The 26,303-nt window shown below is 43.5% G+C and overlaps 1 protein-coding gene across 1 annotated transcript; it reads left to right on the top strand.

Moving 5' to 3' along the window:
- The first annotated feature begins 1,907 nt into the window (after positions 1-1,907).
- Positions 1,908-5,256, top strand: LOC148008639 (aspartate aminotransferase, mitochondrial-like). Its single transcript, XM_087674140.1, has 10 exons — positions 1,908-2,256; positions 3,063-3,148; positions 3,255-3,461; positions 3,594-3,699; positions 3,808-3,912; positions 4,001-4,173; positions 4,257-4,416; positions 4,499-4,594; positions 4,682-4,776; positions 4,930-5,256. The coding sequence occupies exons 1-10, from the start codon at positions 2,023-2,025 to the stop codon at positions 4,994-4,996; spliced, it is 1,329 nt and encodes a 442-aa protein (XP_087530266.1). The 5' UTR covers positions 1,908-2,022; the 3' UTR covers positions 4,997-5,256.
- Positions 5,257-26,303: the final 21,047 nt, after the last annotated feature.

Genomic DNA, 26,303 nt, shown 5'->3' with positions numbered 1-26,303 from the left:
CAGTATGTGGGAACTCCAACAGCCACAATGTGTGACCTATCTTCCCTTATTCTATTTTGCCATAGAAAGAATAAAGAATAAAGTGATAGTGATGGGAGATTGCTACATGCAGGGTATAAGTGTATAGACATTAAGTTCATAGTGAATGTGGGTAGCTAGGCACATGCAACCTTTAACCCCCAACATTGATTGTGCAACATTGTTTTCTTTTTAACATTGTTGTTGGGAATATTATAGGTGTGATCTTTTGGTGAGTGTAGTATAGCTAGCATCAAAGAGAATCGGTGAGTATTTGCCATATTAATTTGTTATATTGGTGGCACATCACATGGTCAAGCACAATAGTTAAAGAGCATTCATATGTGTTGAAGATGCATCACATGGTCAATCACATGGTCAAGCACAAGAGTTAAAGAGCATTCATATGTGTTGAAGATGAAGTCTGATAAGAGCTAAGTGTAGCACCGCCTCTACAACCTTATAAGTGTTTTTCTTGTTTGGTATGTTACAAAAAGGACCAGATGCTCTTGAACTATTCTTACTTGTCAAAGAGTCATAGAGGGGATTTTCAAGTGATGTGGTCATAGAGGGGCTTTTCAGGTGACATGGTTAATTGGTTTGCCTTAAATTTAGAAACTAAATGTTGCATCTCTAACTTTGCCCAAAGAAAAAAAGTTAGAGAAGAGGGGCACAGTTTAGGTATATGAATGTACCAAGAAGAAAACATCAAATGTGCAAGGCATTGCTTGCCATGTATGTGCGAAGGCCCTTGCAACTGGTGTTCACGAAAGCATTTTTGGTAGTGCATACAAAAACCTTGAACTCAAAAATTTGGAGGGATGATTGAATCTAATTCCATGTATTTGCCATTAGAATAACTAACAATTTTGTAGAGTTCAAGATTTCAAATCTTATGTTTTAAATTTTGAAAGTTTTTTTTAAAAATTTGCAATTCATTTTACATTAAACCTCTCTTTTTTAAAAAGCATTGCTCATAAACAATTTACCCCTACCCTTGCATGTGTGACCTTTGGGGAGTAGGCACTTTTATGGAGAAAGTGGCATCTTAGCTTATTACAAAGTTGGCTAGCTTTTTCTTGTTCTCCAAAAAGTGGTATCTAATAGTGAAGTTGATTAACTTTGAGGATTACTATTAGAGGGCTTTCGCACATAAACTATGCATTGAATGCCATTGACTTTTGATCTTCACACTATAAATTGTGCCTCTTTTCTCTAACTATTCCTCATTTGGGTATAGTTGGCACATCGCCTTACGTGCAACCCTCCACCCTCCTCTACGCCTAATCTCGCCCTACCCTTATAACCCCTCGCTCTACTCTGCCCTTGTAATTGTCATGCTCCACCTTGCTTACAACACCACCAACCTTGCCTATAACTTTGCCCGCCCCCATGTGCAAGCCATTCCACCCCGCCATTGCATGCAACCCTCATTGTAGTCCTTTTGGCCATCCTTGGGGTCTGTCTATGAATTGGAGCTTATGTTAAATCCCTCAGACTTAAAACTAGAATGATTTTAGCTTGTAAAAGAAAATTTTGAAATAGTGTAATTTTTCTCAAAGATATATAATATTCAAATTATTTGATTGGTGTGCGTTTCTCCATATTAATATTGGGAGTAGGTAAGCAGACGTTGTAACAGTGCCAAATGGGGTTGGCAGAAAGCACATATTTTAGGCTGAAGAAGGAGAATATGACGATGGAGGTAGCGTGCCCCGCAAGGCAAGGTGGCAAGGGCGAGAATAACGATGGGGCCCTGGTGCGAATACGCCCTTGACAGGAAGCCGAGTTTACACCGGGAGTTAAAAAAAGCGCACCATAAAATAAAAAATAAATGATTTTTCAAAAGCGCTAAAATAATCGATTGGATTTAAGCCTTTCCACCTGCTTGTCAAATGTCTAGTTTACAATTACCAAGCGAAATTTTGTTCCAGGGGCTTTTTCTCGTTGCAGGTCCTCCATTGAAGCCCTTTCAGCAAGCAAGGAAGGACCTGGTAGGAAGCCATGGCGTTTCGATCTCGCTTGCTAGCCCTGGCCTCCTGCCGAGTCGCTGCATCTTCTTGTCGCGTGCATCCGCCTAGCCTTGCCTATGGCTATGGTTATGGCGTCGGCAGCAGCAGGCACCGTTCCTACAGTAGCTGGTGGAGTGAACTGCAGCCTGCACCTCGTGACCCTATCCTCGGGGTCACTTCTGCTTATCTCGCTGATACTCACCCTTCCAAGATCAACGTCGGTGTGGTAAGTGAGCTTTATTCCCTCCCTCCCTCTCTCTCTCTCTCTCTCTCTCTCTCTCTCTCTCTCAGAGGGGCCTGATGAAAATTCGAGCTATACAGGATCTCAATAGATTCGAGATGATAATGCAAGCTATACAGGATTTCAATGGATTCGAGAACGATGGGCCCCGTGAAATACATAGAGAGAGAGAGAGAGAGAGAGAGAGAGAGAGAGAGAGAGAGAGAGAGAGAGAGAGAGAGAGAGAGAGAGAGAGAGTTGTAATTTGCGGAATCTATTGTTTTACTTTAGTTCTTGGATCCATTGAAATCCTGTATAGCTCGGCTCATTATAAACTCCCTCCCTCTCTCTGTGTCTCTGTGTCTCCGTCACTCTGCTTGAAGTTTGCCTCGTGGTTTCGTAACCTTAGTATACAGGATTTCTGCAAATCTGACAGCTGCTAGTGAAAACGAATTGATTTCCAGTCTTCCAGCCAGAGATATCCGTCGCATGCAAAAAAGCTTGTCCTTTTCCAGTTTCTGGACGCTGCCCGCCTTTTTGTAGCATCTAGATCGAACTCAGTGAAATGAGAAGTTCCGAATTCAGCTCATAAGAAGCGCAATCGACATTTTGTGAACCGGTTTCTAAAACTGTGCCGTTAAACTTGGCTTTTGCCACGGTCACTTTTGTTTTGGCTGCTCTTACCTGCAATATTTTTTGTATAGTGCATTCTTGGAATCCTATGTAAAATAGATCATGGTTGTTCTCCCTTGTTCAGAGTGTACAGTTAAAGTTTCTGTAGTACTAATATGTAGGTTATTAAAAATGTGCAGGGTGCATACCGCAATGATGAAGGTAAACCAGTGGTTCTAGAGTGTGTCAAGCAAGCAGAAGACCGGATAGCTGGCCACGACCGCATGTATATGCCATTTATGTTTTCTTTCTGATGAATATCATTTTATTTTCTAGAGTTTGTACTGTTTGCATTATTGATGAATGACTAATGCAAACCTTTAAATCAACAGGGAATATTTGCCTATGGGTGGTAGTGCAAAGTTTTGTGAGCTAGCTGTGCGTTTGGCTTACGGTGAGGATGCTCAAGTATTAAAAGATAAGAGAGTGGCCGCTGTTCAGGCCCTCTCTGGTACAGGAGCAGTCCGCTTATTTGCCGAGTTCATCAAAAGGTTCCGACCACAATCAGAAGCTTACTTGCCAGTTCCAACCTGGTCCAAGTAAATGTCCAGACTCATTGTACCCTAAAGTGAATGTCTTGTTTTTTGACCTGGTTATCACTGTTAGGGCAGTCTCCATTATGATTAACTTTTGTGCTTCCCCTTTTGATTTGAATTGTTTCCTTTTCACAGCCATCACAACATTTTCAGAGATGCCAATGTAGCTAAGCATACCTACACATATTACTTGCCCAGTACGCGGGGGTTGGATTTTGAGGGTTTGAAGGAAGACTTGAGGGTAAGTTTTCAGAGTCATCTTTACTTGATGCTGCCTCAGATAGCTTGTCCTTGCTGCTGAAAACTCTCGACAATTAGCTCTCTTGACTCATAACTTCATTTGCTGCAGAAAGCTCCCAATGGATCTCTGATTCTGCTTCATGCTTGTGCACATAATCCAACTGGAGTTGATCCTACCCCGGAGCAATGGAAGGAGCTTTCACTGATTTTTAAGGTGGTACATTTAATATAAAATATGTGCGCCATTTTACACCTTTAAACTTCACCTTAAACATCTCTGACTGGAGTTGTATCCTATACAGGAGAAACAACATTTCCCATTGTTTGATATGGCATACCAGGGATTTGCTAGTGGTGATACACAAAAAGACAACCAGGCGATTAAGATATTTTTAGAGGATGGCCATCAGCTTGCATGTGCACAGTCATTCGCAAAGAGCATGGGGTTATATGGACAGAGAATTGGATGCATAAGGTGGTTAAAGATTTTTCGTTATGTTGAATTTTGCTTTTTTGCTGAATGTTAAAGTAGGATGTTGACTTGTGTGCTGGTGTCAGTGTGGTCTGTGATGACTCTGCTCAAGCTGCTACAGTCAAAAGCCAGTTGGAATACATTGCCCGACCTATGTACAGCAGTCCTCCTGTTCATGGTGCTCTTCTTGTGACAACCATCTTGACTGATCCAGATTTACAGGCTTTATGGTTTAAGGAAGTGAAGGTAGTGTTCCTTTTTACATAATTTTGATACTGGCAATTAAATGCTTATAAATATTCAGTGACTTATGTACTATTGGTTTCAGGAAATGGCAGAACGAATTATTGGAATGAGGGTCTCTTTACGGAAGAACTTGGAGGAGCTAGGCTCAAAGCATAACTGGGAGCATATCACTAACCAGGTAAGGGGACCAATAGTTATGAAAGCTCTAGTGATTGTTAATAAGGTAACTTCACATTATCTAACTTGCAGTCATTGTTTTGGGCAGATTGGCATGTTCTGCTACAGTGGCCTTACTCCTGAACAGGTTGATCGAATGACTCAGGAATTCCATGTGTATATGACCAAGGATGGACGAATCAGGTATTTAATATGAGGGGTGTTTTTCTTTATATGTGATTGGATTTTCAAAGTAGGCTGAACTGCATCAATCAGTACTTTTACTTGGTTCTGTGGGATTTATTCATTGGGCAGAATAGGAAAGCTGTTCTACTAATCTCTTGTGGATGATCACAGCATGGCAGGTGTTACATCGGGCAATGTGAAATATCTGGCAAATGCTATACATGAGGTTTCTAAGTAGAAGAGCTAAAGGCTGCCCACTTTTGGCCAGAGCATTGAAAGCTCCAAATTTTACCTCTTGTGTATTCCAAGAGTTTGACTAGGTAGAATAATTTTAAGAGAGGCTGACAATAAGGTCTCAGTTGAGGTGGAAGTTTTGCAGCGGCACTAGGTCATTGAGGCAAATATTTAGATATTAACCAAATTTTGTTGTAATACAAGGCTTGGTAATAAATTTGGGCAGAGCATTTTTGCCATGATTTGCTGTGTGTCAATGGTATGGTGGCAGAAGCTTTTTAATTATGCATTTATTAAAGCTTTTGAATATACAGTTCCCAGATAAATGTTGTACTATACAGGCAATAGTCCAGAGGATAAAGTTCCACATGGTACATGCTGAGTTTTAACTTAATACTTGGCTCAAACATGTTTTCCTCCAGATATTTATGTATAACTACCAGTACCTAGGTTAAAAGTTCTCAAACATTGCCTCAGGCCAGTTTCAGATGGGGGTGGCAGTCAATATTGCTGTGGAGGTCCATGTCCTGCTTAGATGAACCTTGAAATATATGATTGGCTTTCACAGTTGATACCTTGAAACTGTGGTCATGTAGTGGGCTATCATGGTAGGACTAAAGCTGACATGGTCGGGAATATGCTAGAGGATCCTGGTTAAACAGGCCCTCCCCAATTATCATGGGGAGAGTTGACCACTGGTTTCACCATGTCTAATTAAGGTGGTGATTGGATGGTTTAACTATGGTCTTGTGCACTAAACATCAGAAGTGCTTTAACTGTGAAATTGCAGGGTATTGTGGTTTCTACCAACTTGGCCACACAGTACCGCTGTTGTCTCTTTTGCATTTCTGGAAAAGGTTGCCTTTTCATTGGTTGGTGATGGGGTCAAGCCTGCCCCAAACACTAGTGAGTCCAAATGTTGGATTGTTATAAACCTCGGATTTCTTTTGGGAGGCTGGCTGGACATGTGGATATTGGTAGTGCCATTGCTTCCTCACAAGTGGATTTTTGGATTTGGCAGTGTGGATTTTTGTGCAGATTTATGTATTGAGAGAGAGAGAGAGAGAGAGAGAGAGAGAGAGAGAGAGAGAGGTAGGAGTGTGCGTGTGCAATTGTAGCAAACTAGGGGAAATGCTACTTGGAGAATTATTTCACTCTCAAAAAGTAATGTTGGCTAGGGGAGGTGGGTGTGGTTTTATTAGTTAGATTGGAGATGATGAACAAGACTTGTTTTTCTCGAGAGTTGGGAGATAATTGCTATATTGTGTGCATGTGTGCATGCATGTGCGTGTGGGCCATGCATATGCATGCTCTTACAAAGTAGGTGTTTATGTTCTTGGACATTTGGATGGATGCTAGTAGTATTGGTCACAGTGGTCATGAAATGACTTGGTGTGAATGTACTAAGGGCACTTTGAGTTTAGGGTAGTTGAGTCTTATTTCCAAGAATTAATGTCTTGTCGAGCAAATTCATTGTGTGATTGCCACTCTTGGACTCATGGCTTGTTGGTCAGAGCATCCATACATTAGGAAGGCATGGGTTGGTGATATGAGACGCCAACCCTTGGGATGAGGTCGTGACTTGGAGTGTTGCTAGCTCCCATGCTCGAGGGTGAGCTTGTTTAGCTCTATAGTTGGTAGGTGAGTTTCATGTTGAGACCCTTTTATTGTGAGTCTCGCTTGCATTGTCTTGTGTGCAAGTTGGGTTCTAGGGGGATGTTACAAGAGGCACTATGTGTGATAGCAAATTGCTAAAAATGCTACCTATTGTATTGTTCCATTCTTTAAAACCAATGGTAGCAAGGGAAGGTGGATACGAGCTTATTAGTGAGATTATGAAAAAGACTTATTTTTCTTGATAGTCAAGAGATTATAGTTGCATTGTTTTGTGCATGTGTGCACATATAGAGAGAGAGAGAGAGAGAGAGAGAGAGAGAGAGAGAGAGAGAGTGTGTGTGTGTGTGTGTGTGTGTTTAGTGCTCTATGCTCATGCGTTCTTGAGACTATCCTTTTTTCCACTTATATTTTTTGCTAGAAAAGAGTTAAAAAATAAATTTTGTAGCTTGAGAGATATTTGTTTTTTCATGTGGTATTTCAAAGTGAGCTTTGAGATTTGTGCCCTAAATTGTAAGAGATGAGATTGTTGTTAAACTCTAGAAAAGACTTGAAAATTGTGCCAATAGGCCTTCCATGGATGTTGTCCATGTTGTGTAGGGGGTTTCATAGAGCTTTGACCACTTCCCCTTTGATCCAACCTATTTTGTTGTGGTATGTTCCAAACTCTTTAATGATGTGGAACTCAACTATAGGCAAGAGGAGTGGGCACTAGTACATTCCCATGTGCCATCTTCATAGGGTACTATGTTGGCCTCACATGAAGGGGATTGTGATGTAGTTTTCCCCTAGGGTTTACATAGTTAGGCTACAAGGTAGTTACGGAATCTATATTTGTACCTTATTTGGTTGGAAGTTCATGAGGAGTAAATGTCGAAGGGTGGATGAGCCCCCAAGTTATCGGAGATGGATTATCCTCAAGCTTCACATACTCCACTGAGTTTCTTCACGTATGTGGTGCGAATTGGTGGACATATAACAAAGGTAAGATTATATGGACTAAGGGTCCTTGACCCGCATTGGGTAGAGAGGCATCACAAAGCCTTTCAAACTTACCTTCCTATTGAATAGTTGGGGGCCATGGAGTCTCCTTTGGTTTGTAGCATATGGGGATCTTGCATTGCAACTCATTAGTGTGTATGTAGTAAGGTGAGACTTTGCCAACATTGCTCCTAGTGATGCATGGAGGCCCCAAAGTATTGCTAGCATAATCCAAAGAAAAGAGACCATAAGCCCAATACATAAATGAGTATCCTCTTATACATGATTTATTAGTGGAAGTATTCAACATTGTTAATGGAAAACTGACAACCAAGATGATTGGGACCAAAATCATCCAACAAAAGGCCAAAAACCTCTTGAATTGTGTCCACCCTATTTAATCAAGAAGACTTATGTGAGAAGTTATCATTCAACAACCATACCATTTTTGTAAACATGATTCTTCTAAAATAGATGGCGAGACATTATGTGCCTGTTACAATGAAGTGTTCCATACCCATTACCTCTTCCTATATGCATATATGCCAAAATATGTGTACTTATCACCTCTATTCATTTGATTTGATGGTTATACCTTATGGCATTATTTCCCACAAGAGAGCTTTTATAATTTCCTTACCTTTCACAAGGAAATTGCAATCTTATAGTGAATGATTTTACCTTAAAACACTTGGAACACTTACCCAAAGTATAAGAATAAAACACATTAACAAGTAGCATAAAACACTTGGAACACTTACCCAAAGTATAAGAATAAAACACATTAACAAGTAGCATAAAACACAAGTTCTAAGCTCTTACATCTATCATAGTGAGAAATCATATCACATTGAGCTACCACAGGTTGTGTATTGGAATCTTGCACAAAGCTTCCAATCCAAGTCTCAATAGTAGTCACCAATCTTTTGAGCATATTGAACACACACACACACACACACATAGTGAGAGAGGTTGAACATCCTTATAGATATCTCAAAGGTAAATAAGACAATGAGACATACATTAAGGTTTAGTTACAACCCTCTTTGGGGTGCCATTGGCACACAGGAAAAAAAAAAAAACGAAAGCTATGAAGAGAGGACTAAATATGTTATGATCCAAAGGCAATGTAATGCTTGGCTTTTAAATTCTTCTATGATGGTTTTTCCACCTTGATAAATTGCACATTTTCCCTCCTTTCTAGTTGCCTTCACCTTGGCGGTTTCACGTGGTCGTGCGATCTATATTTGGTTTCCTCGAAACATTTTGGTTGCTTTGTACTTTAAGCTAAGACTCCCAAAACTTGAAAGTTGCTTGATTCTCCCCTTGTTTGATGATTTTCCATGGTATCATCCACTAATCCTCTAATGCACTAGCGTGTGTGCGTGCACACACACACATGGAGAGAGAGAGAGAGAGAGAGAGAGAGAGAGAGAGAGAGAGAGAGAGAGAGAGAGAGAGAGAGAGAGAGAGAGAGAGAGAGAGAGAGAGAGAGAGAGAGAGAGAGAGAGAGAGAGAGAGAGAGAGATGATTTACTTAGTTAAGAATTTCGGAGGCAACTACAGTCATATATTTCACTTGGAAGTCTAGGCTTTCTAATGGGGGATTTTAACATGTGTATGGATCCCTCTCACTCCACCTCTCAGCATGATTTGTTGGACAAGCCTGAAAGTCATGACTAGAATGGTTTTGCATCAACAATTTCAAAGCAAGACTTATGGTCTTGGCTATTCCCATTAGACCATGGTTATACCTTTCATTCTAGGTAATGCTTTGGAACTTGGAGTTGTTTGTATCACACGCATGTTATGTGTGATGATTCACTGTTGCCAAAGGTTTTGGAAATCAAGGTCTTGCACATTATGTGCTTTGTGACCATTTTCCATTTGAGTTTGAGATGGCTAAATAGTCTCTTCATCTTCATCTTGTTAGAAATTATTTGAGTAGGTTGTCATTGTGTTTTAATTCTTCCTTCATTTGAAATGAAACATTTTATGGCTATATGCAACAATCATTAGATGAGTTTTCACTCGATCTTCCTATTATGGGGGGTTGCTTGCTTTGATTTGTTTGTCTCTAATATGCAGTGTTGTTAGGTCATATGGAATCCATTATGCCACACTTCATAGACAAAGATTGGATACCATTGAAAAGCTTTTGGCATTGGTACATTTTTCATTTTGTGGATTTACTATTGGTTTCTTTATCTATGCCATTGTCACGGCTCATTAATGATTTTCAGTTGCAATCTTATCAACAAGCTAATGTTGTTGTATTATTGGAAGCCTTACATCATAACAATGATTAAACTCACAAATTTTATCATGGCTTGCATGTCTCTTTTGTAAGGGAAAATATAGTAAAGCTGCAAAACTATGTCCATTAAATGGTTATGCACCCCCAAGCTATTGTGTAAAAGTGTAAGGAATATTTTATGGATTTACTTGGATCACAAGCATAAATTTAGCATAGAAGGATAGTGGCACATCCTATGTTTTATGATCTGGTTAAAAATCAAGTTCTAGATATAACTAAGAGCCCGAGTGCAAACATCTTAGAGGATGATGTAATGGAAGTTTTGATACACTTATATTGGTTGGGATGGTCTTACCAATGAGATTTTTGTGATATATGCAACTTAGCCAGCATCACCTTTGACCAAATATGTCATGAGGGAGAGAGGAAAAATTTATTAATACACCACCCCTCTTTCCACATTTCCATCTATGATGTAGATGCAAAAGAATTTCACTTATCGCTATCTTTACCAATAATCTCTTTTGCTGAATTATTATCTCCAAATATAGTTCATATCACACACACACACACACACACACACACACACTCTCTCTCTCTCTCTCTCTCTCTCTCTCTCTCTCTCTCTCTCTCTCTCTCTCTCTCTCTCAACATGATCCAAGCAATTGATTTGCTCCTCTAGGTTGATGTTTGGGGTAAAGGCGCTTGTGTCTACATTGCCTTGTATTCACTACTACACACATTGTGCTTGCACATCTATACGTTGTAGGTGGGGGGTGCCCATCACTATCACTTTATTCTTTATTCTTTCAGTGACTATTGAATTAGGAAAGGTTGGTCATACATTGTGACTATTGGGGTTCCCACATCCTCTCTCTCTCTCTCTCTCTCTCTCTCTCTCTTCATTCTCTATAACTCGTATCTCTCTTATTTTCACTTGCTCGTGCTTCCACTTAGGCTTCTCTCTTCATCTCGTATTAGAACCAACCATTCAAGAAGCTTCTTCATCATTTGCTTCAGCTTGGATTTGAATACCTACAGCTTAAGGTTTCATGGCAAGCACTCAATGAGACTCCATAATGCATATTTGATGCTTCCTGGATGCTATTTTGGTGATTGGATGGTAAAGTTATGCTTTGGGATGCTACTTGGATTATTTGAAGCTTGATTAGCTTAGTTTTGCAAAGGTTTATCAATGTCATAACAGTTTGGACAACACAGTTTTTAATGGGAAGGTTATGCCTATTGAGGCTTGATGTTATTTGAGAATCCCACTTGCATGTATTGATGAATAGCATTGACACTTGAGCTTGGAGGTTATAGAATGCTTTGAGACTTGGACTTGGAGTTATATTTGATGTCTCTTGGAGCTTTGGCTACTTGCTTTAGTTGCTTCAATGATTGCCATTTTACTTGTCTGAAGACTCATTGGGTTTTATGTCCCTAGATGTATTGGCTAATGTCTATCGGCATCCAGATGTCATGTACTTGATATATTGAGCCTTGCATTTCTCTTTCACACTCTAGAGACACTTCAATGGATGTGCTTTTGAGATATTTGCATTTACTTGGATATTTTGCACTAGAGCTTTGGATCTTCTATATGTAGTTGAGCTTGGTCTATTGAGATAGTGGGACTCTTGACTTTATGCAGTTGAGCTTGGTCTATCGAGACGGTGGGACTCTTGAAGTATGTTTATGCTCTCTTGGATAATATTGGTTGTAGCTACAAATAGTGGGCTGATTTGATTTATATACTTTATACACTTGCAGTTACCTATGTCACCATGATGCTAGTGATGTAAAAATGCTTCTTGGTTATGCATTGAGATTTATTACCGTCTGGTCAATCCGTTGTATATTTGATAGATCTTTGCATTTGATCTTGAGATCTCTTATACAAACAATGTCTATGCCTATATGATGTACTAGTTTCCGACTCCCTTGAGTTTATGACAGGTTTCAGTATGAATTGTATGCCTATTCATTGCTAGTTGCTCTTATGTATCCTGATTGTTACTCAGATATTTTTGGTAGTGGAATCTTGGCATTTTTAAATTATTTTCCCACACTGGTCTTAATCATATTGCTACATTTATTACAATAGTGCTATAATTACAATTTTCAGCATTGTCTTGGAGAGTAGACATTGTACTTTGTTCGTCTATTGCTTGTAGTTGATGGATAACTCTCTATCTTGATATTCCCTCCTATTTTACCCTTGGTTTGGTTGAGTTTGGGGTTGATTTGTTATCATTTACATTAACCCATTCTCTTGGAATTTGCATTGGTATACTATCATTATGGCTAGTTGTTAACCCTCAAACAAACAATGTGGAAAAGCTAGAAAATCTAAAATAGAAGATGAAGGCGTGCCAAGAAGAATCTAGAAACACAAGAAGTGCAGAAAGTTCCTAAATCAAGGAAAAAGGCGCATGAGAAAAAGCTCGAGTCTATATTGTTGTAAAAAAGCGAAAGGCACACCATGATTTATTTTAAGAGTGTCGGGCTCTCACACGTGCAATTTGTAATTGTAGACGGGCAGTGGAAAGGAAGCTAGGAAGATAGGAGGACAATGGGAAAAATGGTAAGAAACCATCTGTCTCACATTTCAAAATTTTTGGATGTGAATGTTATGCACATGTTCCAGATGAGAAGATAAACAAGTTACAACCAAAAAGCAAAAAATGTATCTTCTTGGGTTATAGTGATGAGTAGAAGGCTTACAAATTATATGACCAAGAGGCAAAGAAGATCATCGCGAGCCGTGATGTGGTATTCAAGGAGCAGCTATATACAGTGGAGGAGGAGAAGGCAAGTTCTTCCACTTTATCATCAAGCGAAGAACGCAGCGAGAAACCCTAAAACCTGACAAGACGGCCAGAAGTGGGTCAACAAGCCAATCAGGCCTAAAACAAAGCGAGAGTGCGTAAGCCACTTAGATACTTGTTTTCCGCACTCACTTTGAATTTCCGCACTTGAAGTACAGGAACACACTCACACTGAGTAGAGATAAATTGAGGAGTGGATGCAATAAGTCAAGGAACTCACTAAGATAAACACCTCAAGGAACACACCAATAGGAGAAGATCCCAAGACATAGACAGATGACCAAAGCATAGAGTAGGACCAAGCAAGCGATGCTAGAGAAGTGGATTTGACCAACTTGCTCAACCTGATCGACAGCTTGGTGGAGCACGAGAACGTGATCATGACAGAGGAAAGCTCAAACCGCAGGCCGAACGAGAAACTCGACTTAGGAGTTTTTCCAGAGGCAATTCAACAGCTAGTGAGTAGCTACGATGTGCACGCTCAGTATGAGCACCGCGGTAGAACAACAGAGGCCATCATAACAGACTTGGAAGAGGAACAGAAGCTAGCCCACAAGGCGCTGCAAGGCATAGTTAAATACAACCAAGACTAGCATGCGAGGAGCTTAAGGCAGAACACAGAATTGCGCGAGATATAGCGGGTGCTGAACCTAGGAGGTGGGAATCGAACCGATCATGAGAGAACCCTGGAAGGAGACTTGACATTGAGTGAGCTTCTCATGAAGCGACTTCTCAACAACACAGCAGCGCAGAGCAGAGTGCTGTAGTACTAGCGACATCATTACTAGCAGGATTAGGAGCAAACCAAGGCTCTAAGGGCCAGTCTAAAATCCCAATTGTTGCAAAGCAACTTAACAAGTACCAACCCCATGACGATCCATACAGCTTTGTAGAGCAATTTGAGCAAGTCTGCGAGGCCAACGGCCTCACCAACTTGACTCAACGCTCTCAAGCATTCGGGCTTTGTTTAGGCAACAAGGGTAGGACTTGGTACATGAGTCTCGATGCCGAAGAATGAGAGGACTTTAACGGCCTCAAAAACCTCTTCATCAAGAGATTCTCCGAGCCCGGATACTCTGACAATCTACTAGTAAGACTGATGAATGTCAAGCAAAAAGAGAAAGAGGACATCCACGACTATGTTACCCATGTGAGGAGCCTCTTCATCACGAGAATCCCCATGGGCGAATGACCTACTGAAAGAGCGGTGTCCACCGTGTTTATCAGTGGAATATGGAGTGAGGAGCTATATAAGGCCTTGGTAGGCAACTCGAGCTTGCAACGAGACTTGCTAGCTAGGGTGTTTGAAGAGGCCATTTGAGTAGACGACTAGCTGAAGGAGCGGAGCTCCAGGAGCTCAAATTCAAAAGAGACCAACTCGCGGAGTTTAGAGAGAGCGTCAACCTCTAGTGAGCAATCATGTCCAACAGCCTAGGACAAAGGGAAAGCCATTGAGACAAACCAAGACTTGACTAAGGTAAAAATGGAGATAGCTAAACTGTAAGATATGTTGAGACGACCAATGTGGCCACATGTCCAATGCGTGTACTTTGGTGGAAACCACTTGTCGGCCAAGTGTCAAGACCTTAGGTCACGACCTTGTGCCAATTGTGGTAGATTCGGTCATGACGTCGCGCATTACAGATTACCGAGAAGACTTCTGTACTCACAACCATACGATCAGCCATATCTAGCGAGCAGACCCCAACAATTCTTCAGAAAAAGGGAGCCCCATTGGCCCTTCGTGCGCCTAATGATGTTAAACCGATTGTTCCTAGAATGGATATAAACCCTACAGGCATACCTAGACCGCTTGGTCCCTACGTGACCCATCCACTGAGTGACGCTCCAATCCACTATGTGGAGGAGCCAAATGAAAAAGAGACTTACGTATACCCATACGTCTCGCACGATGACGAGGGAAACACAGTCCTTATGGACTATTGACCAGTACCAGTGATGGCGTTAGGAAGAGGCCGAGGTAGAGGCCTAGGAGGGCAGATGTAGGATCCAATCATATGTTGGACTTGCGGTCATCTAGGGCACATCTCATCACGATGTCTTGAAAGGGAGCAACCAAATAGAGACAAGGCAGACCTAAGGTGCCCTGAGTGCAGAATCACTCATCTCTTCATTGACTGTCCCAAGCAAAAACTATCCTCAAGTTCAGCCAACATGCCATCTGTCCCATTGGGGTTGTTCTTGGTGTCGAGAACCTCGATGGGGAGGCCACACCTATCCCATTGCGTGTCATGACCCGAGCATAGACGAAGCATGCCGGCATATCGTTGCCAGGTCCTAGCAACCTCGATGCAGCCTCGATCCGGAAGAAGAGCCGTACAGAGAAAGAAGAAACCCAAAGCTAAGATCATGCTGAAAATGAGAGTGCCACAACTCTTCTGGCTGGAAAGAAGGTCATTGATGCAAAGGCAGAAACCGCAACTACTAAGATGGCCACATAGAAGCAAACAAAGCTCTGATACCCTTCCAGCAATCTCAACAGATAAATGAGTCATCTTTCCAGAAGGAGAACACTGTTCTAGTGGAACATCAGGCGATGACACTACTCCCTTGAAGGAGTCAGACCTCTATCCAGAAGCAATCCATGGGACATTTATCCGCAAAGTGGAATGTGAAAGGCAAGTGATGTTCCTGGGTACTGACAGTATTGAATGTCACCTGAAAGTGGATCTCAATCTTCCAGAAGAAGAAAGCCTAGGCTTGAGGAGAAACCTCTCGAAGATGTGGCCAAGGAGATGGTGCATCTGACCAATCAACCTAGCAAGGCTGTTCAGTAGGTTGCATCTAAGTCCCATGAGAACACACCAGAGAAAGAGAGTGCTAAGGCCCAACCAAGCACACCAACAGCTGACCTAGTTCAGGGTCTTGAGTCTTTGAGAAAGACACCTTCATTGACCACAAATAAAGGAGAACACAATGAACACAATGGCAGTTACAAGTGGTTGTGAACGCCAAGAAGATTGAGACCAAGAGTACGAAAGAACTTGGGAATAAAGCATCGAGTCCATCCACTAAGGAACCCATTGCTATCTCCCTTAACAGTGGTGAAACCTTGGAAACATCAGTGTGTTCTGATAAGTCAAAGCAACCATCACCATCAGTGGTTGCTTGCAATACTCAATCCATTCACAACAGAACTTGCATTGACCAATCAAGAGTGGATACAACCCTACCACAACAGGGTGACAAATCTATACTAGTCGCATCCAAGGAAAACCATGACACAATAACAACAAAGCCTTAGGAGAGATATGGAAACCCCGAGGACATAATAAATCCTAGAGTTGACCAATCTTGCTCATCTAGGCCTAAGCCCCCAGCTATGCTAAAGCCTATGGAAACTCCTAGAACCTTGCATGAGATAGCAACTGAGCAAGCCCTCATTAAACATAGAAGTGTCGCAGAATGCTTAACTGAGTTGGATGCTAAACTCAAAGTATTCGCACGTGTCTACGTCCTTGTGGACATGGGTGCATTTCCCAAGAAGCAGCTTGGGTAATACTTTCCATTTCCCCTATCCTGGGAAGAGCAAGAACATCTTGACGAGCACTATGATAGGCTCCTGCATGAACGCATGCGACTCATCTTTGACGAGAAAGTCGACAAACTACGCTTAACTGTAACATTCAATGATGTGCTATGCCAACCAAATCTCTTAGAGATAGAGCAACTAAAGCGACAATCAGAGGGTCGAAGTCAATTCGAAAAATGTTGGTTTGAAAACTGCGTTACAATGGCCAAACTAGGAGCCCAAATTATGACGGTCTCAAAGGAGCGATTCGCCAAATGGCAGTCTCAAAGAGACCCAACCTATGTGGTGTTGACTTCCTTTTGAGTACTGATTGCTATTCGGGGTATGGACTTAGCCGGAACTAGCCAAGAGAACTCTTTGCCTGATAAGGTTCTCACTGAGGAGGAGTTACATGTTGCTAGTAGACTCGAGCAAGGTACCATGCTACTCGATGTCGCAAAATATCTATTGTTATAGAGTAAGCTGCCACGAGTACTGGATGCGTGTGCCACACTCCAATACAATCCTGAGTTCTACAATTGGTTTTTATCCTCACGAAGTGACATGGATTCGTAAATATGTACATAAATAAACACTGAGTTTTGTGACCCTGTATAGATAATATCAGCACACACAAGCAATGATAGTCAAGCGCAGGGGGAAGAGTTGGGTTTGACAGGCTGAGCTCTTGAGGTCCTCCTCTCACCACACATCTAGAAGTCATGTGACCATTCCCGCCTCCAAGTGGAGGGCATGTAACCCTCATTACCGCCATAGGAAGCCCTGACCAACATCTCTGATGGCATAGACGGGGCACCGTCCCCTTCTATACACCTTTCCCCTTTTTGGTTTATCCTTCTAGGGACGAGCCCTGCTCCTCTACATGACAACTAGTCCACGCAACTTAGCATAAGCCAAGATCTGCTAATGGCTGGAATACGCCCCGCAGTCTAGGCAGGACGAACATCATCACGGGGGCCGTCCCTCTACAACAAACACTGCATGCCTCACCTCGCCCCTCCTCTTCATATGCGCTTGATAATCCATTGTTTAATCCCTTTCATGCAAATAATTCTATCCTTCCTCAAAGCCTAACCTTGATTCACATTTTGTAGATTTCCCCACAATAGCTGTCATGGAGCACACAATGTAGCTGGCATGCAAGGAAGCTCTCCTCCGTAGAAGGGAGCATAAGGCACAAATGCCTCCACCAGAGCGATATATGCCTACCCTTAAGAGGTAAGTGAGACCACCTCGGACGCACGCCAAAGACTTCCCAGGCTAAGAGAATAAAGGCTCAAGGGCATGCCCGGGGGGGTGGCAACCCTGGCCGTGTAGGCCCTCACCAGACACTCGGGCACTAGGTGCTCGAAAGAGGAGAAGGCAACTAGAAACAAGAGGGAATTCGACGAATGATTTAAAAGCATTCTTGAAACAACTGCGGCCAGGGACTACACCATTCGGGTCCCCGTCGATATCTTCCCCGCCCAATCTGACACAAGCCCACCACTGGCATAGCCCTAGTCGTCTGATCACCCAAATTCACCCTACCTCATACAAATAGAATAGGCCCTATGTTGTATAAGCTGCTTGCCAAATGCCATCTTGTCATAACTTTTTGTCCTTAAGTGGTTAAAGGGGCAGGCCCCCAACTGTACAAACCTCTCTTACTACTAATCCATGGCATGTCTTTAACAAGCACCAATGATATGCATCGCAGCCAGACCATAGGATTTTGATAAATTAATATCTTTTTGTGTTGCATCTATTCATTATAATTGATGCATGTGACTTGCATATACTCTCATGAAGTGTCAAGTGGATGCAGGACGACACATATCTTTGTACGAAAGTGTTCAATGCCCAAGTCATCCCAAGACCACCAACCTCACAAAGAGCCATGACGAAGTCACACCGCTGAAAGTGAAAATCACCCTTTTCGATTGCCCACGTCGCATGGCCCAAAGCATGATCAGTGGCCACTTTCTCTTTCTGGGTCAAACTCTACACCTAGCACCACGGCAGTTGTTACCTCAATTGTACCAACATCGCATGTTACAAAGAGGTTTTGCAAAATCTCCAGTGTATCTCCGCATCTCAACAATTGTTCCTTTAGCAACGAGGCTGGGACACAATCATCGCTGTAATATCCAGTTTCGTAGCCTTTGAATCTCAACATTTCCCGATCCAATTGAAAGGCTGATACCCTCAACATATTGCAATGGTTGTACTCATGTTATTCTTTAAAAAAAAATAGGGAAAGAAAAGGAAAGAAGAAAAAGAAAAAGAAAAAAAAGAAAAAGAAAATAAAAGAAAAGAAAAAAGCACTCACAATCATAGCACGACACCTAGGGGTCCTCAAATTAGGTACGCCCAGTGACCTTGGTCGGCTGACTCTATCCCTAGTCCCCTAGCCCTCTACACATCCCCCACAATTGTTCAGGGCACATCAAGGGTAGGACATACCTAGGGAGCTTGTCGTCTCACCTATGGTTAGACCTGTCACCCTGACCCATTTGCACGATTTCTTTTTACACTCCGCCTTAGTATCATTGCAATCAATCGTGATAAGCACCGCACGAATGGCCATGGAAAGTACACCGTACTCATCGAGCAAACCTAATAGCTACCATCTCTACTGAAATTTCGGTGTCAATGTGTTCAATTATGCTACATCATGCTGTCACAATGCAAATGATATCTCATACACCTTATTGTGTACTTCTCCTCAACATGGACAACTTTATTTCATCCACACATTGTTACGAGGAACCAGACCTGCGGTCTTCTAACTACGTAATATTTAAGTATGCACGAGCACTCACATCATATCTGCACTGAAATATATACACAGTTTGGGTCCTCAAGTGCAGGACAATACTCTCAGCTTGCTTAGAGTTCGACCCGTCTCCCAAACTAATCAAACTACGTCTTGTACATGATAAGAAGACTAGCACTACCGCCAGGGAGAGACCACATATGAGAGGTTTTCAATTGCAGGTACTAAAGACTCCATTAAATGCATCATCGGCTCTTCATCATCACTCAATTCTAACCTCTTAACCATTCCTATCATGCAAGCCCACCAAACAATCGGCCTGTGCAAAATCCCCATAAACCACCACCTATGCCAGTCCCCACCGCAATTCCCAACAACAAACAGCCCTACCCCCAACTCCAACCACCCTACCACCAGCCACCCACACCAACAATGTGGCCCCAAAAACCTTCATCTAGCCACCACAAAAAATCCTCCAAAGCAACCACAGACGTCCTTGTCACCCACGTCTTCGATGCATGCTAAAGCCTCCTACCTACGATTGTGAGTGCCATGGGACTGGCACTCGTCTAGGAGGGGGGTAATGTTAACCCTCAAACGAACAAGGTGAAAAAGCTGAAAAATCCAAAACAGAAGACAAGGCGCACCAAGAAGAATCTGAAAACACAAGAAGTGTAGAAAAGTACTAAATCAAGGAAAAAGGCGCATGAGAAAAAGCGCGAGTCTATACTGTTGTAAAAAAGCACAAGGCGCACCATGATTTATTTTAAGAGTGTCGGGCTTTCACTCGTGCAATTTGTAAATGTAGACGGGCGGTGAAAAGGAAGCTAGGAAGATAGGAGGACAATGGGAAAAAGGACCTAGGCCATGGCCGGCCATGTAAAAAAGGGGATAAGGGGATAACCCCCCAAAAGGGATTTAGGGTTTTGTATATAAAGTGGAAAAGTAAATGAGAAGCTCATTCTTTGGTGTGTGGCTAACAAGAGTCCTCTCTTCTTCTCTTCTTCTCTTCACCTTGCTTGTGTGTGTGCTCTTGAGAGAGGGAGTGTGAGAGTGTGAGGGAGTGAGTGAGTGAGGGATCAAGAGGGTGAAGCTCTTCACCATCTCCTCTTCTCTCTTCTCTTCTCTTCTCTTCTCTTTCCTTGCACGCGCGGCTATGATGGATGGAGCTTGGAGATGGAGGAGGCTTGAGGATGCTTGAGCTAGCATCTAGGATTGTGGAGCTATCGGCGTGTGAGAGAGAGGAGGCAATTCATTTCTACATTAAGGTAAGCTCACTACACCCCGAGAGGATCGACGGCGCGGTGGCTAGGTGAGAGATAGCCATGAGAGCTCGCTTGAAACGCTTGAAACAATAACCATTCCGTGGGTCTTGCAGTTGAGTGTGAGCTTCCATTACACTAGTTTTTCAAATGATAGTGCTATTTTCAATATTGAAATCCTTGATGGTACTAATTTTACCTATTGGAAGATGCATGTATGGTAGGCATTGGTCCAAAAGAAGTAGGTTAGAATGTTGAAAACCAAGAGTGTAAATCCACCCTTACACTTTCCTTGTCTAAACAATTTTATTTCAATGTTGTAGCACATGAGAATAATGCTTGGAAGTTATGAAAAAATATATGCAATCTTTATGATAATGCTTGGCAGTTATGAAAAAATATATGCAATCTTTATGATAAGAAAAGTCCTGCATCATAGATGTATTGGTTGAAATAGCTCATGGACCTTTGAATGAAGAAAGAGACTAGTTTATACTCGTATTTGAATGAATTTTATTCTATTTTTAGTCAATTGACTTTGAAAGGCATTGAGTTCAAGGATAATCTAGCTCCCTTGTTCTTTCTTGTGACACTTCTCAAGTCATAGGATACTTTTCGTACTACTGTGTGTGCTAATATACCAAAAGATGGCTTGAAACTCTAGGATGTTAATGGTGCTTTACACAGAGAGGACATAAACAAAAAGAATGTAGATACAACTAGTACTTCTTGTGCATTGATTGTTATGGGCATACATAATGGTAAGAGCGATAATGACCACCATGATAGAGACTCATAAAGTTCTCAGTCTCATGGGAAGTCTTGCCAATAAGTCTCGTGGTCGTGAAGTTTCTTTGACATATCATTATTGTGGGAACTAGGGTCATATTTGATTGATGTGCCATAAGATATGTGATGATAAGTGTGGGAGCCTTCGCTCAACCGCCAAGACCCACGAACCGCTTATTATTTCAAGCGTTCCAAGCGAGCTCTAATGGCTATCTCTCACCTAGCCAACGTGCCGTCGATCCTACGAGTGTAGTGAGCTTACCTTAGTGCCGATATGAGTTGCTTCCTCTCTCCCACACACCGGTAGCTCCACGATCCTAGATGCTAGCTCAAGCATCCTCAAGCCTCCTCCACCTCCAAGCTCCATCCTCCATAGTCGTGCGCGCAAGAAGAGAGAAGGGAAGAGAAGAAGAGAAGAGGAGACGGTGAAGAGGTTCACCCTCTTGATCCCTCACTCTCGCACACACTCACTCCCTCACACTCTCACACTCCCTCTCTCAAGAGCACACACAAGCAAGAAGGTGAGAAGGAGAGAAGAAGAATAAGACTCTTTGTGCCACACACCAAAGAATGATCTCTTCTTCACTTTTTGAACTTTATATATACAAACCCTAAAATCCCATGGGCACCCATCCCTTTTTTACATGACCGGCCATTGTGGTAAGGTCCTTTTTCCGTTTCCCTCTTCTAGCCTTGTGTCTCTAGCCTACACCCATCTAATATTTTACAATTGGCACAAGAGGGAGCATGGTGCTCTTTTACATTCTGAGTTTTTTGAGGCGCCTTTTCTTTTAAGGTTGCGCTTTTTGCCCCGTTTCATCTTTAGAGGTTGCTTGCGTGTCTTTGCTCTTTTCCCATCTTCCTTTTGCTTTTTCCTCCATTTTTCCTCCATCTCGACTTGGGGTTAAAATTACCCCCCCTCTTAGACGGGTGCCAGTCCCATGGCACTTTCGCGTGGGTGTAAGGGTGAGGGCCACATGTAGACTCAGGTGCGCGTGGAAGCTCAAGAATGATGTTCGTCGGAGCTGCTCACTAGATTGCATGGGTGGACGAGGGCCTTCGAAGTTGGTGGTTGGGCGTTTTTGGTGTACCTGAAGAATGATGTTCGTCGGAGCAGCTCACTAGATCGCATGGGTGGACAAGGGCCTCTGAAGTTGGTGATTGGGTGTCTTTGGTGTACCTGAAGAAGAAGGTGCAGTGCTCTACCTAAGGGGAGTGCTGTCCTCAGCATGTTGGTGCAGTGTGCTTGTGCTAGTGGAATGGGGAGGTGGGTCTAACCACAGGCGAGCCCGGGTGTTGTCCCACACTTGAGGACCCCATTTGTGCCAAGGGGGTGTGGTGCCAGTGGCTTAGGGTGACAGGTTTAACCATAGGTGAGTGTTACCTCCCTAGATCAAAAAGGGGCTAGGGGGTTAGGAGCAGAGCCGGTCGACCGAAGCCATCGAACACGCCTAACTTAAGGACCCCTAAGTGCAGTGATCGTGCGTTTCTTTGCTTCGTTTCTTGTCTTTTTTTTTTGGATACATTTCGGGATAGTATTACATCAGGAGCAGGATAGCCAAGTCTAATTCTCGTCGTCGGAATGAGGGGGGGAGGGAGGGCAGATGGATTTGTGTAAAAATTGGTGGCTTTGCATGTACCCTTTCAAGTTCATGTGGATGTGGAGAGAGGTGGTGGATAGAAAGGGGTGATTACACCTAGTGAATTGGCTGTCGCTCATATCCTCTAGGAGAGCTAGGAAAAAGGAAGGTAGCATGCTAGCTCTCATCATTAAGCGAGTCATAGCGCAGCTATCAATAGCATTAGGATCAAAAAAGAGGGGAGGCAAGCCGTTTTCTTGCGGTGCCGGATCTTGCTTAAGTAGGAGCTTAAGGAGCCTAAGGTAATTACAGGTGGTTATGAAAGCGGGATCTAGATAGGATGAGAACTCAGCGAGGAAGCACGTCATGGAGGCGGGTAGGCTTCCTAGATCAAAAAGTAGAGCATCCTCAAAGGAGGTGGCGTTGGAACTGTAGATGACGGGGAAGTCATGCCTCCCATGGAGGGTGGTGAAAAAATCCATGCCTACCCTACGGGGATACGCCATGAACGTGGGGTCGTTTCGCTCGTAGGGTAGGGTGTTACAAAATGCCATCCAGGCGAGCATGTTGGTATTGCATATTCACCTTCTCCAGAGGGGTTGGCAGTCGTAGCCCCTTACTGTGTGTGGCACTTTGTATACTTTGTCTTGCCAAAATTCGGCCTCCTCCATGCCCCACAAAGTGGGGGTCCTTGCCCTATCATCTAGCCATCTTTGGCCTAGTTGGCTACTATCAGCCGGGATCACCTCCTCCATCACTTTGATCGGCAGGACACTTCTCACGCTATCAGGTGTTAACCCCAACACGAAGAAGGCAAAAGAAAGTGGAAAAGACGCAGGGCAAAGGCGGAAAAAAGGTAGCTCGACTGAAGAAAGAAGAGGAAAAAAGACCAAAAGCGCAAGGGCAACCTCAAAAGTCCAAGGCAAATGTCGAAGGGGAAAGACGCATTCTAGAATGGAAAAGGCGCACCCTGAAATCTTGAAAAAGAGCGCCGGCTCTCACCCGTGCAATTTGTAAATGTAGACAGGCGGTGGAAAGGAATCTAGGAAGATAGAAGGACAAAGGGAAAAAGGGCCTAGGCTACGGCCAGCCATGTAAAAAGGGGAAAAGGGGATGACCGCCCAAAAGGGATTTAGGGTTTTGTATATAAAGTTGAAAAGTGAATGAGAAGCTCATTCTTGTGTGTGGCCAAAAGTAGCTCTCCTCTTCTTCTTCTTCTTCTTCTTCTTCTTGCGCTTGTTTGAGCTTGTGCTTGAGAGAGGGAGTGTGAGAGTGTGAGGGAGTGAGTGTGTGAGGGTGAGGGACCGAGGAGGAGAAGCTCTCCATCTTCTCCTCTCTTCTTCTCTTCTCTTCTCTTATCTTATCTTGCTCGTGGACATGGAGCTTGGAGTGTGGAGCTTGAGGATGGAGCTTGCACTTGGATCGTGGAGCTACCGGAGTGCGCGGGAGAGGGGGTAACTCAAATGGCATCAAGGTAAGCTCACTACACCCGTAAGGTAGGCATTGCGCGTTGGCTATGTGAGAGGTAGCCATTAGTGCTCGGCTTGGAACGCTTGAAACAATAAGCGGTCGAAGGGTCTCGGCGGTTGAGTGAAAGCTCCCACATTTTGGTTCCATTGCCGGGACCAACGGATTCAAGCCTTGAGCGCTTGCGCGCTTCGAATCGAGCATTGGAGTAGGATTTTCCCCGAACCGGCGCTTGAGGTAGATAGGTAGGAAGCGAGGGGGTTGAAGAGGGTATGCGATGTCCTTGGCAAGTAGGTTTTTTGCTTTCTTGAGATTTATGTTGTGGAATGGAGTAGTGTAGGTATTTATTTTGTGATTTGGATGCATTTAAGATATGAAAAAACAAGAAAATAGTAGGGTTTTTGTTGCTGTATAACAGGCTAAAACAGGGAAACAGGGGACCAGATTCAAGCTTCTGGGTGAGACAGGGATAGGGAACTAGTTGTAAGGTTTTGCAGCGCTAGGAAAGGACCTTAAGAGGCCTAGGAGGCCAGGACAGACCTCATTTCCTTGGTTAGCCTTGTGTGTGTGTGAGAGAGAGAGAGAGCTTCTAGTTCACAGGACGAGGAAGCGCTACCTCGATTTCTAGGCGCCAGCGATTCGTGCTGCTCCAAGTGAGTCTGGTGTTTTCCAATAAGTGCTCTAATCAGATCTAGGAAGTCTGTGGTGATTGTGTGCAGCAAATAGTAAGGAGGGGTCAAACGCGTCGGAATCGCGGCTCAAACGTGTGGGAATCGCGCCCACCGCCGCCGACGCAGTCGAACCAACTCGCAGTGGTCCGATTCCCAGAATCAGACCACCCGAGTTCTGGAGTCGGACCGTCCGACTTCCAGAATCGGACTGTCCGACTGAGAGTGAGTTGGACCAGTCTGGTCCGATTCCCAGAATCGGACCAGCCCGATCGGACATGCCACGCGGCACTCGGACCACTCAGATTCGGACCAACCCGTCTGATTCGGACACTTGGACACTCGGACCAGTCCGAAATCGGCCAGCCAGAATCGGACCACTGGTCCGATCGGACCAACCCAAAATCGAACGTCCGATTCTGATAATCGGACATCTGAGAATCGGACAGGTATCTAGAACACGAATTCTGACGCATCTAAACCCCAAGATTGACCCCAAAGACCGCATAGAGCTAAAGGCACATCACAGATCCTCACTGGGCTAAAATTTAGAGCAGGTAGTTTAAAATTTGGCTATAAACGGTCCTCCAAATTGCATATGGCATCTACCGTAACGGCCCTGCGGGCCGGGGGGGACTGCCCCCCCGGACCCCTGCAAAGGGGGCTCTGCCCCCTCCGCACCTCGCGCAAGTAGGTTGGAGTGAAAACGTGCGCCGTGACAAGTCCTCTAAATTGGACCCTAGTGTAGTAAGTACTCTATACGAGCATGGATTCTCACTTGCAAAAGAGCAACGAAAAGCTCATACCCAAACAGAGAGAAACAGAGACCCTAGAACATCAATGGGCCAATCTAGCCATCAAGGGCAAAAAGGCCACTCCACGAGAACACAAAGACATCGTGTTCAGACCACATCTAGTCAGGGCGAAATGCAACATCAGCAAGCTACAAATGCCAAGATGACTAGACATGACACTCTTGATGAGAGATGTACCTTGAGCAACACTGCCCAGAAAACCCAAGACATTGGTGGAGAATCCACGTTTGGTCATGCAAGTGGGGACTCAAGGGCATCTGTCAGAAGGCTTAAGTTTACGAGCCAAGACTCGGAAGATGAAGACATAGTACCACTTTCTTATCTTAGGGTCAAACTCACCACGAAAAGAGAGCATACTATTAATGCTCTGATTGATGAAGGAGCAGATTTTAACATCTTGACCTATGAATCATGGACCCTACTAGGCCAACCAAAAATCACTCCGACTAGTGCAACTCTTAGCCCTTATGGGGGACACCCACAAGCACTCATAGGGAAGTGCAAAATCCTTATGACAATTGAAACAGAAAGCTTTCCTATCCTATTTCATGTTCCTCCAAATAGTGCTAGCTACGGGAAAGAAACCCTCCTAGGAAGACCCTTCAAAAGGGCGACCAAGTGTGAGGCTGACTATGTGGCATAGAGGATACACCTGACACTACCGGGTGTGAGGATAGCCACAACCTTTAGCAAGGATGACCTCATCAAACCTCAAGGGAAAGGCAAGGAAGGTGCTG

Source organism: Lygodium microphyllum, unplaced genomic scaffold, assembly GCF_053477565.2.
Source record: "Lygodium microphyllum isolate KBCC unplaced genomic scaffold, Lygodium_microphyllum_v1.1.10 scaffold_104, whole genome shotgun sequence".
In the NCBI taxonomy this organism is placed as follows: Eukaryota; Viridiplantae; Streptophyta; class Polypodiopsida; order Schizaeales; family Lygodiaceae; genus Lygodium; species Lygodium microphyllum.
The sequence above is the reverse complement of the archived record's forward strand: the minus strand, read 5'-3'. Positions and strand labels throughout refer to the sequence as shown.